Raw genomic sequence first — 13,134 nt, forward strand, 5'->3', positions numbered from 1 at the left:
AAAAAAGATACAAAAAGGAATAAAGAATAACACAATTATCCCTCAACCAACTAAGAAACAATTAACGAAAACGAAAATTAGGATATCCTAATCGATCTCTATTACAATGACTTATCAGAAAATCTGGAACTGAATCCCACCAAATAAAATTATATGAAGAAGCACCGAAATTAATAAGAGCATTAGCAGCTTGATTGTCCTCACGAAAAATATGGCTCGATCTAACACTGAAATTGTGTTATTAATGGATACCTCACATCACACACCGAAGGAAAATGAAAAGAAATTAATTGATCGTACAATACTGCCGACAACCTAGGAAAGCCTCTGTGTAGGTATAAGCATCCAGTCTCACACGTTTGAGAGTAAACATTTAAAACTTGAAAGAATGAAATTTCAGGTACCTACAACTGTACAGTGCGTAGATACATCCTTTCCAAAACAAAATGTTGTATTTACGTACATATATATGCTTGAGCCTTGAGATCTAACTTCCTAAAGATTTTGCTTATAAAATTTGAAGCTGACTTTGCTGTTTTCCAACTCTGTTTTTTTAATTTGCTAGCTTTTAATAGGCATGCTATATATATTATTGAACTAGTTGACTTCATATTGCTGCTTATTTTAATTTTGTGTCAAACAAGTTTTCTATTGTTATTTTGGTCTAATACTATTAAATTAGCTGACTTATGATCCTTTTTCCCTTGTTTATCATTAGCTGACTTATTATGATCTTGAATTTAATATTTTCAATGATAAAAATTGCTGACTTCCATTTCTTTTTAGGCAGAACAGTCGACTTCCATTGTTCTTCACATATGTAATACATAGAAAAGTGTTGACTTGGGGAATTCTTCAGCGCTTATTTTATTAAATTTTGCTACCGATTAATTAACTAATTAGGACTCCTTCATTGTTTCGTGGAAGAAAGCTTTTCTTAGAGCATATCCAAATTAAGTACACAGAATCTTCCACATATATTACATGAACATGTCATGCCACTCGATCTTGGAAATGGGATTAGGTTATTTACTCCATATGACCGCATTTATATATCATTTGCTTAACAAAATTTTATCGAAGATCGAAATAAACTTAACGTGATTATACCCCAGTATGTAGTGCATTTGTGATCATGCCACACTGTTTAATTTCTCAAAATCAAACAGTACAACTAAGTCACCAAGAAAAATTTGTAGATACCAATGTTACGTGATTTTCTTTAGAAAGGAATTTACGAGCACTTATTGGCTCACTTATTTTAGTGAGGATGATAAGAAGTGTTGTAGTCATCTATATCATCAACGTGATGAGCCAATAGTCTGGATCGTACGTTCCATGGAATCACAGATTTGATATGATATATGCACCTGTGAAGGTGTGAACCGGTTACCAAATTACACTGCTCAAAATGCCTTGAATGGAACTATTCGCTATATTTTAATCCAAATTTGTCAATGAACTTAGCTGTACTACCCATCAAGGTCGCTCTGCGGATTATTTAAAGATTTGTGTCCATATCATATGTAGTATTGATTAGTACTTTGGAATGATTGATCATAAGAAAAACATAAACTTTATGGAATCCCGCTCGCTATGGCTATAAATATGTAGTTATTCTTCTGTGCTCTATAGCATCAAAGCCAATCTTAGCCTTTCAGTACCAAAATAGCACTCATCATATATGGAAGCTTTAACTTTTATTCAAGAGGGATTCTACACTTCTGAGGACGAAGATTTGATCATGTCCCAGTTGCTTGCTAATTACTGTTCTGTCTCAAATGACCTGAACCGTCAGGCTTCAAGCACTCAAATCCCATTTGCATATTGTCCTAGCAGACATGAATGTTCAGCAGAAACAGACGTGGAAGGCATTACTAATCTTTATTCTCGAAGAATTACGGCGACACATTACCATAGCCCCGAACTTTATTGTATGTGGGATCCCAACAGTATCACCAACGTTCATTTCAATGAAAGTGAAAAAAATGCAGGCATGGACCAAGCAATGAGAAATTGCAATGCAGATCATGAAGTTGTGTCTGAGATTTCTAAGAAAAGGTCTTGTCCTTCTGTTGATCATGTAAGTGTAGAATAATAAGCAAACGTATATTGAATATAATGATGATGCCTTCTGTTTTTAAGCAAGCACCTCTAATTTTCCACACTTGATGTTTTATAGGTCCAGATGAACAAGAGGAATGTGAGGTCCAAGAAGACTGATCAAAGGCCAGTCTTAACAAGAAATATTGCAGATAGTTGCAGCTCAGGGCATGATGAACCTATGAATGCTAATTCTCACCAGGATATGAGTCCGAAACCCAGATTCCAAAGGGGATTAACAACCGATCCACAAAGCACATATGCAAAGGTAGTCCATAGAAGTGCTGCTACATATATATTTTTAATTACCAATCAAAACTAAATGCCTTCGATTCCTTCAATATAAAACTGACCGGAGTTACTGTATGCATATAAATCTCACAGAAAAGTAGAGAAAAAATAAACTCAAGGCTGAGAATTCTGCAGAATCTTGTACCTAATGGAACAAAGGTAAATGCAGAGGACGTACATATGATGAGGTGATCTATAATTCAAAGGTCTCGCGCAAAGTTCTCATACTAATTGGTAGTTTGGATACTGCAGGTTGATATCAGCACAATGCTTGAGGAAACTGTTGAGTACGTGAAGTTCTTACAGCTTCAAATCAAGGTAATAGCAGATCAAAGTGAGAGAAAAGTTGTCTTAACATTTCATTATCAGTATAATATGTAGTTATATTTTAGTATACTCCCAGTAGCTTTAAATCTAATGATAATATATGGTTATTGGATTGACCCGCAGCTTTTGAGCTCTGATGAACTGTGGATGTACGCTCCTGTTGTTAACAACGGTATAGGCATCAGAATTCATGACTTGCTCAACTCTTAACGCTGATCGTTGTGGAGGAGATGAGTGTCCTTGGAGTTAACTAGTACCTGATGTTTGAATTAGTAGTCTTGAGGCCCATTATCCGAAATAAAGTCTTATTAGTTATTTGTTAGACACTGAAGATAGTCAAGATACAATGCGTATACCTAATCTTCGGAGAAAGCCTACAGAGTGAGATTCAAATTCATATATTTTTTGTAAATTTCTTTTGCAGAGAATTTGGTACATAGTGTAATCAAATGACTCCTACATTAAGCATAAGAATCTCTCTCTCTCTCTCTCTCTCTCTCTCTCTCTCTCTCTAATATCAAACTCATCAATGTCTCTAACTCTCTATTGGGCTCTGATCTATTTCCAGACTTCGTATTTTGATTTGAGAAACAATTTCTTTAAATTAAGCACCCCAGGTTTTTGGTAAATTAGATATTATTATTTTTTACAGATTTCAAAGAACTATGGGTTTGTAGAAATTTGATTCGTGAAGGTTGGATTGAAAGAGCAAATCCATAAGACTATGTTTACGATAGGGTTGGGCATCCGAATTTCCGTTCGAGTTTGTGACAAATTCATATCTAATCCGAATTAATCGGTTATTCATGTTGTCCATTCACATCCGAATTTTAGAGACATTGACCCAAATGTTCAACCAATCTGATTTTCAGATCGGTTCGGATCGGTTTTAGTTAAAACTCAAATATTAAAAGTCTTTTGTCAATAAACTCAAATTTAAAGATGTATCAAGCAATTCAATTATTTAAGCACTCTAGATGCAATACTCCGAATTTTCGGGTTTAAATTCGTATAATTCTTGTAGATTATTAAACTTGATAATGTTAGTAAAATCGCATTTTTACGCTTTCTTGTCGATGTCTTGCGAAACGAAACTGATTTCAGAAATTTAAATTCAAAAACGTTACATTTTCTGTGGCTCGAGAGTCGACTTTTATTGCGTCACTCATCTCTGAAAATTTCCTTCACGGAAGTTGTAGAACTCGTCGATACGAGTTTGTGGACATGTGGCACACGTTGATCGGATGTTGTATGTTTTATTAACGGAAGTTGGTTTCCGATTTTGGAAGACTATAAAAGGACTTTTTTTTTTGGAAACTTTCCAAAAAAATCAGAAATTTCCCTGAGCTTCTGTCTCCTCTCCCCGACCCCGGTTTTCCCAGAAAATCTCTCATGCCTGGAACTCAGCCGTCCGGCCACCGATCGGAGGGCCGCTGGTGCCATTCTCTCCGCCTCTCCATTCTCTCTCGATTGAGCCACGACCCACGGCGAGCAAACCACCGAGCACGGAGCAGCAAGCTCGGCAGTCTCCACTGTCAATCAACGCCTCCGTCTCCGACGACGCCGGAGCTTGCGACGCTTCCTCATACAGACCTTCCTCCCTCTGATTCTGATCCCAGGTGAATCGAAGCTCGAATCGAGCCGGTTTAATCCCAATCTTCAACCTCCGATCTGAGATCTTGCGGCGGCGATTCCGGCGGTCTCCAGTCGACTTGGGGCGAACTAAAGGTATAGTTGCGATCTACTCCTCATGATCTTCATCTTTGATGTTGGATGTTTGTTGATTTGACGAAGTATGGGCGGAGGTGGTGGTGGTGCGCGTGGGAGTAGATGAGGGCGGCAGGGGCTAGGCAATCGACCTAGGACGATGTAGGAAGAAAAATTGTTGGGTTTTTGGGGTTGCGTGTGAGGTCACGCGTGCCTACAGAGGGCGGCGCGTGAACAGTATTTTCGAAAACAATGTTTCATGAACATTATTTTCGTGAACAATGCTTACTGTACTTAATAATCACCTGTCGGTGTACATGTCGTTTTCTAAGCACTTTGTCCTGCTATTAGGTGACTGATGAAACGAGTGAGGGAATCGCTTTCGGTGTCGTGGAAATTGCACGCAGGAAATAAAGTGAGTAAATCTCACTATGCCAAGTCTACCCTTGGCGGTGACTCATATTTACGATTTCTTAAAAAGAGTGAACTGTGACATCTATTTAATATAGTGGGTTGTGTATGTGTACGAAAATGGTAAATACGATACATATATATGAGTTGATATATTATATAATGTTACAGTGTTTATTTCAATTATGAGATTGCATTGTTTTCGATTAATTGTGGCAGATAGGATCAGAATGGTGATAATAACATACCTTCCGGTATAACGGATTATTTGGGTGAATATATATATATATATATATATATATATATTGTTGTGCAAGAGTCGCTTGGTGGTAGTACATAAACATGTGTGGATTGTTATATTGTACGAGGTTTTAACATTGAGTCTTGTTAAAACGTTTTCTAGGTCTTCGGACGTTGTTGGCATTAAATCGGAACCATGCCTTGGTTGGGTGTCGGTTACGATCAGTTAGAGCTCTAGTCTGTCTGCCGGTGTATTGCATGAGGGGTAATGTAACGACCCCAAAATTTCGAGTATAAAAACTCAAAATTTCAAAGTCGTTAAACACCAAACAATCTCGATGAAATCGAAATCATTTAAAATGCCACAGCGGATCATCTCTGAGTTCAAAATACAACTCAGTCAAACCGATTATTACAACCAAATTATAATTCAACATTATAACAAATGGAAATGTATAATCCTCACAACAACCTCACAAGATAGTCACACAAAATCCTCACATAAGCTGGAGATAAATAACTTCAAGTCCTCTGAGTGGTCCGTCAATTCCCGCTAATCTACACCTGCGGAGTTATCCACTACACCATCGAATTGGTGCACCGGGATTGTAAACACAAACCCGGTAAGCTTTACAGCTCGTATGAGTAAAATGAAAATATATAACTCGCATATAAATATATACGAAAATTCACAAATCAAACAAATATAAATGCACTCATGAGTCAGTGGACGGCCCATCTGGTTGTCCCAAAGAAATATGAAATAAAACGCTCATGAGAAATTAAGTAACCATTCTGGTTACCCAAATGCATTTATATTACGGGTACCAAGAACGCTGGTACACATCTGTTACCCCTCTCGTAATACACCGCCGACATTGGATAGCCACCCGCTACCCAACATCCAAAACAATCTGAGTACCCATGAGCAGATAACCACCCGTTACCTCACATGCAGTACTAAGGCAGACAGACTAAAGCTCTAACTGTATCGTAACTTTCGCCCGGCCAAAGACTAGGTTCCGACTTGCCAAACACGTACAATAATCTCACATCATATTGTACCAATCACGTCCGAAGACAAATCAACATTTTAACAATCTCAATGTTAAAAATCACGTACAATAATCTCACATCATATTGTACCAAAAATCATGTCCGAAGACAAATCAACATTTTAACAATCTCAATGTTAAAATCACGTACAATAATCTCACATCATATTGTACCAAAAATCATGTCCGAAGACAAATCAACATTTTAACAATCTCAATGTTAAAATCACGTACAATAATCTCACATCATATTGTACCAAAAATCATGTCCGAAGACAAATCAACATTTTAACAATCTCAATGTTAAAATCACGTACAATAATCTCACATCATATTGTACCAAAAATCATGTCCGAAGAAAAATCAACATTTTAACAAACTCAATGTTAAAATCACGTACAATAATCTCACATCATATTGTACAAATCAAAATCACATGCTCGATATTTAAATCTCGTCATCGAAATGACATAAATCACGATAAAATCATAACAGTATATTATATAGCAAACTATATATATATGTACATATTTACCATTTATACAATATATATATAATCCATTATATCGTATACATGTCATATTTCATAATCACGTCCGAAGACAAAAACTCGTCCGAAGACAAAACTCGTCCGAAGACAAAACATTTTAACAAACTCATGTTAAAACCACGTACAATAATCACACCTCATATTGTACAAAAATCACATCACATGCTCAACATTTAATTCTCGTCATTCGAAATGACCAATTTCAATGAATTCATAACAGTATATAATATAGCAAACTATATATATATGTACTTATTACCATTTATACGATATATACGTAATCCACTATATTGTATACGTGTCGTAATTCAATATGAAAAGCTCTTGCAAAAATTTTGGAATCACCGCAAGGGTAGATTCGTAAATAAGTGAGATTTTACTCACCTTCTTTCCTGCGTGCAACTTCCACGACCCTGAAAGTAATTTCCTCACTCGTTTCGTCAGTCACCTAATAGCACGATAAATGCTTAGAAAATGATACTTAAAATATTAGGTGACGAGTTCAGCACAGCTAAATGTTGTTCATAAAACATTGTTCACGGAACACTGTTCATGTTTACTAATCACTGTTTTACTAAACCACTGTTCACAGTTACTGTTTTATCAAAACACTGTTCAAAGTTACTGTTTTACCATGACACTGTTTACAGTTACTGTTACAAATCACTATTCACAGTTACTGTTACAGATCACTATTCATGTGGAGTTACTATTCACAGCTACTATTCATTCGGCGTTACTGTTCACCGACCGCCACCAATTATCACCAAATTTCACCACCACAACCTAAACAACATTTCCAATAACTTCCTAGTTGACACCAAGGTCTAAATCCGAGTCTAAACAGTCCAAACAACGAAGAACATGAAATCGGCACTATTCACAAACCCTAGAAATTGAAATTTTGATTCGGGTACTTACACTTCGATTTGGCTCGATTCCTTTTGTGGGAATGTTGCTGGGACTGAGACAAGCAAAACCCCCCAAGAATCTTGAGCCATGGTGGCCGGAGGAGGCGGCGCCGCCACAGCAGTAACTTCCGGCGGTTGTTACACCGTGTGTGGTTGTCGCCGGAGTGCAAGGCGTAGCCCAAAAGATGGAGCTCGTCGAGCCCGTCAGTTTGATAGGTGGCACGACACGAGGCGACGTCGGATGGTGGAGAAATCGGCCGGAGAAGGTTTTTGGGTCGGGTGAACAGTAACCGAGCTCGGGTGAACAGTACCCCGATCTGATTTTTAGAAAAAATCTGATTTTCTGATTTTTAATCTCCTCTCCTTCCTTTTATACTATTTCCAAAATCGGAAACGAACTTCCGACGTTAATAACTTTTGTATCCGAAGTCCGATTCGAACGCATGACGTGTCCACGAATTCGTATCGATGAGCTCTACGACTTTTGTGAAGGAAGTTTTTGCAACCGAGCGACGGAATAAAAGTCGATCTATACGTTGCGGTAACGTTACGTTTTCTAATTAAACGATCCGAGAACGTTTCTGTTTTTGTTTTGAAATGTCGCAAACCTCCAATTGTCGTCTTGAATTAATTTCACAAGTTTAACACTTAAAAAATACTCGACATTTAGTTTCTAAAAATTCGGGTTATTACAGGTAACAGATGGGTTGCCTGGGTCTTATGAGTACCCATGTTTTTAAATGATATTGGGTAACAAGATGAGTTGCCCAGTGTCTGCCGGTGTACTGCATGAGTGGTAACATATGGGTTGCCTGGGTCTCATGAGTACCCATGTTTTTAAATAATATTGGGCAACCAGATGAGATGTCCAGTGTCTCATGAGTACACTTGTATTTAAATGTTATCTGTTATATTTTTTTTGTATGTGATGTATGTTATAATGTTGGTTTACTCATACGGGCTGCAAAGCTTACCAGGTTTGTGTTTACAATCCTGGTGCACCAATTAGATGTGTCGTCTTGTGACTCATGAGTACATTTATAATTAAATGTTTTCAGTATTTTTCTCTTGTATTACTATGCGTGTTATACTGTTGTTTTACTCATACGAGCTGCAAATCTTATCGGGTTTGTGTTTACAATCCTGGTGCACATATTCGATGGTGTAAGAGATAGTTCTGCAGGTTAGCAGAATTGGAGGACTACTCTGAAGATTTCGAAGTTTCTTTATTTTGTTTTGTGGTGAAGATTAGGAGGATTTTACATTTCCATTTGATATAATGCTTGAATTATAAATTGGTTTTGTAATAATCAATTCGAGTGAGATGTACTATGAACTCAGTAATGATACGCTGTGACTATAAGATGATTTTGATTTATTGAGATTGTTTTAGAGTTTTTAATGGCTTCGATTTTGAGTTTAACACTTGAAATTTCGGAGTCGTGACACTGATGTCTGCCCTGAGTTTCACCTGAATATAATCCATACATTTTGACAAACTTATTATCCTGATACCTAATACATGGGTTACTGATAGTCTGATACAGCCTTAAGAAAGTGATCTTTCTGAAAATCTAGAGAGAAGATAAGGAAATTGAGCTTGTATATTTCTGAGTGTTATGAAAGTTAGTTACAGAAAGGGAGCCTCAGCCTATATATTCAAAAAGATGAAGGAATAGGATGAAGCTACGTGACCTTATTCTAACTAATCCTGCACTAAACAGATTATAGCTAATTAATCACAAATGCAACTGATTAGATCGAACATAGTGTTAATACTTTCCCCTGTGAACGAGTTGAAATAAGCTGTGACCTAGCTTCGATCGATAACCTTGTTATAATGTTACATAGTAATTTAAGTAACCGGGTGCTTAAATGAATGTTATTTTTTTGTAATTTTATTAGCTATGCTCCAGTTATATTTCAGATCTGTAAGTACAGATTGTTATTTGAAGTCGGAATATAAATGCATCAGTTGAGAGGCCAAGTTCTTTTTCATAAACAAACTCAAAACAAGATAACCAATTAAATTAGTAGGAAGTCTTAAGGTTTTACCTAATTAAGCTTTTCATTGACATAATATTGTTTTCAAATCGGGGATCTTATTACATGATCAGACTACAATATAAGCAATTGGTAGGTTTTCATTATGAACGGAAAATAAATGATGACCTTTACGTGTGGATGTATGATACAAGGACTAGGAAGAAATGAGGTTATTAGTCCCTCATTCTGCTTTCTGTTGTCTTTTCGATAATTGTAGAGATCGAGTAGACTCAAACAACTGAAAATTCATCCACAATGAGAAATATCACTAGAATTTGAGACAAATAACTAGCTAGCGGTGCTGAGCTTCCTTAATCTAAAGTTATAAACATTGTACTTAGATTGTAATTCAATAATACAATGAGTTTCAAAAACCAAATGCACTTGGCCTCTTCGAAATGTGAATGGACATGGGGATGTCTTGCTGTACCAAACTTCCAGCTATATCAGTACAAGAAAAATGGAGTCTTTTGTAGCCGGCCATAGTCCGATGCTAGAAATAAGAGGGAAATATTTCTCATGCATAGTAGAAAAGCAGATTTCAGAATTAGGGTATCAATAATAGAAAACTTGGAAGATCTATCAGTATCAAGAAGGTTTAAATTATATCGTAGATCTTGTTCCTTAAATTTCAACAGTGTTTGATCAATCAGTGTCAAGCAGAATTAGGCAGCGAGCAAAGTAGCAAGTCGATCGTGCAATGGGCGGCAGAGCATGCAATAATAAAGCTCAAGTTTACGCGTAATGTGAGCTGGGGACTTGATGTGGGAGTTGAGAATTGGGCAATTGGCTATACTTCAAATACATGACTGGTTCTCGATCTTCGATCACTAGCTTACTTGTTTATAAGTGTATACAAGTATACAACTATATATATATAAATGCTCATGATTGGTGTTTACACATATTATATAATTTGTTTAGGCAAGATGATGATCCCTTATACTTAATTTGAACTCTAATTGATTTGAACACTCCCCCTCTCCGATCCAACTTTCCAGTTTCATGGTTCATAGCTTGCTGTAGTTCTACAACCTTACCTTGGAATACTCTTCATATGATATCGTTTGCCATGCATGCATCTTAATGAACCACATCATGGACTCTAGCTAATGCTACTACCTGGGCGCTCAATAAGTTGCAGCAATAACAGAAGTACAGAACTGGATCAGAACCACTAATTAATGTGATGCAAGATCATTGTGTCATCTATATATGCAAGTCCTACTATTTGGTACGTAAAATGGTGAGGAGTATCATATAACAGAACCAATATCCTTGGAGAAACAATCACTATAGCTAGAGAAACCATGTTACCATAATATATTAGCACGTACTGATTGCGTTGTCCTGCGATTCAACCACATAGAGGATCAAAATAGCGACTTGAAAAATTCGAGTTAATGACGTTATAGTCATGTAAAGGGTTAAAATTGATGTCTAAATTTTAGTCAATAACTCAACTGGAAGTGAGATCCAACTCTTGAAGGATATATTTGACTACAAATGAGTTTTTACTATTGTGAGCCAATTGCGGGATTTTTTTTATGAGGAAGAACTAATCTCACTTTTTTTTTGTGAAACTTTATTTATTTAACAAAGGAGGGGGACAAAAGAACATGACCTCCTATGTCCAGTGTTCTAAATATCGGATATATCGGCGATATTTAGAAAACGATACGATATCGCCATATCGGTTGACTATATCGGTCAACGGTTAAATATCGGTCAAACCCCGATATATCGGTCAAATATCGGTCAAACTTTGATTTTTTTATTATTTTCTCAATTTTTGTTTAATTTTTTAATATTTATTTCCTCTCTTTTTTTTGAAAAACTTATTTTTTTTTCATATATATTTTTACTTTATATATATTTTAAATATATATGATGAATTTCAAGTCTACATAATTATTCTTAAATGCCTATTTTTATTATTAGATGTCGTTCGTGTACTTTAATTATTACTAAATCAAATATTTATTTTCTTTAGTTTACCTAGTACCGTTTTTTTAGTTTATTTGATACATATTGAATAATAATTTTATAAATTTTATTGAAAATAAACAAATCCGATAAAACCGATATATCCCCCGATATATCGTTTTACCTCTCGACCGATACGATACCAAAACCGATATTTAGACCATTGCCTATGTCTGATAAACTTCAACAAAGAGGATAAACAAAAGCTCAATCCGGCATGTGTACACCCACACATGCAAAACTATAGATATAAAAACCCATAGGAAATAGCAAACCATCAGTCAAGAAACCCTTAATTATAGGACGAGATGAAGCTGGTAGCATTGGCAGACAGTTGTGAGATACCAAAAATAGAGAAAATATACATATCATGATGCTTCTTGTAAGGATGAAAAGAATGCATAACATACTCACTGAACAATTCAAAAGATGACGTTGCGTTTCCAACACATTAAAAATCTTACATTCAAAACGCACCAGATTCCTAGTGATCCAAATAAACCAAATTAGATTACAGGAGACTAGAAACTAAAGTTGACGTTTAGGTTTTGGAAAAGCTGAAACACCAACACCATTAAACACTTCATCAAGGGTACCCCCAGGCGAGAATGAATGAGAAAATAGAAGGCAAACATATTTCCATAAAGCCACAATTTCATAACAATGCAAAATAAGATGTGTACCGATTCCGCATGACTTCCACAAAAGGAGCAACGAGATTGTAACGACCCCAAAATTTCGAGTATAATGTAACGACCCCAAAATTTCAAGCTTAAAAACTCAAAATTCTAAAGTCGTTAAACACAGAATAATCTCAATAAAATCGAAATCTTTTAAGTGCACAGCGGATCATCACTGAGTTATCAATACAACTCAGAAAAACCAATTATTACAACCCAAATTCATAATTTACATTACGTAAGTTGGAATGTAATAATTCTCACCATCTCTCACAAAATAGTCACACAAAATCTTCACACAAGCTGGAGGTAAATCACTTCAAGTCCTCTGAGCGGTCCGTCAATTTCTGCTAATCTACACCTGCGGAGTCATCCACTACACCATCGAATTGGTGCACCGGGATTGTAGACACAAACCCGGTAAGCTTTACAGCTCGTATGAGTAAAATATTAAAATAACTCAAGTCTCATAAAAGACACAACTCCACATCAACACAGTATAATGAAAAATCATGAGAAAACGAGCAACCCATCTGGTTACTCTAATACTTTCACAAAATGGTATCTAATGAGCGCTGGTACACATCCGTTACCCCTCACTTAGTATACCGCTGATGTTGGGCAACCACCCGCCACCCAACATCCAAAACAAGCTGAGTACCCATGATCAGATAACCACCCGTTACCTCATGCAGTACTATGGCAGACAGACTAGAGCTCTAACTGTATCGTAACTTTCGCCCGGCCAAAGGCTAGGTTCCGACTTGCCTCACATGTACAATAATCTCACATCATATTGTACCACACATCACGTCCGAAGACAAATC

At 36.4% G+C, this 13,134-nt stretch overlaps 1 protein-coding gene and 1 long non-coding RNA gene across 2 annotated transcripts; one reads left to right on the forward strand and one right to left on the reverse strand.

The window, feature by feature from the left end:
- Window positions 1–1,684: 1,684 nt before the first annotated feature.
- On the forward strand, window positions 1,685–2,931 carry LOC126782656 (transcription factor RSL3-like). The gene is made up of 5 exons (XM_050507951.1): window positions 1,685–2,083; window positions 2,183–2,371; window positions 2,488–2,553; window positions 2,647–2,712; window positions 2,845–2,931. Exons 1-5 carry the CDS (start codon window positions 1,685–1,687, stop codon window positions 2,929–2,931), a joined length of 807 nt encoding a protein of 268 aa, XP_050363908.1.
- A 2,423-nt stretch (window positions 2,932–5,354) lies between these two features.
- On the reverse strand, window positions 5,355–7,895 carry LOC126782665 (uncharacterized). The gene is made up of 3 exons (XR_007670782.1): window positions 7,606–7,895; window positions 7,069–7,132; window positions 5,355–5,658 (listed from the first exon to the last, which is right to left on the reverse strand). It is a non-coding gene; the product is annotated as an uncharacterized LOC126782665 (long non-coding RNA).
- Window positions 7,896–13,134: the final 5,239 nt, after the last annotated feature.

This window comes from Argentina anserina, chromosome 2, assembly GCF_933775445.1.
Source record: "Argentina anserina chromosome 2, drPotAnse1.1, whole genome shotgun sequence".
Classification (NCBI taxonomy): domain Eukaryota; kingdom Viridiplantae; phylum Streptophyta; class Magnoliopsida; order Rosales; family Rosaceae; genus Argentina; species Argentina anserina.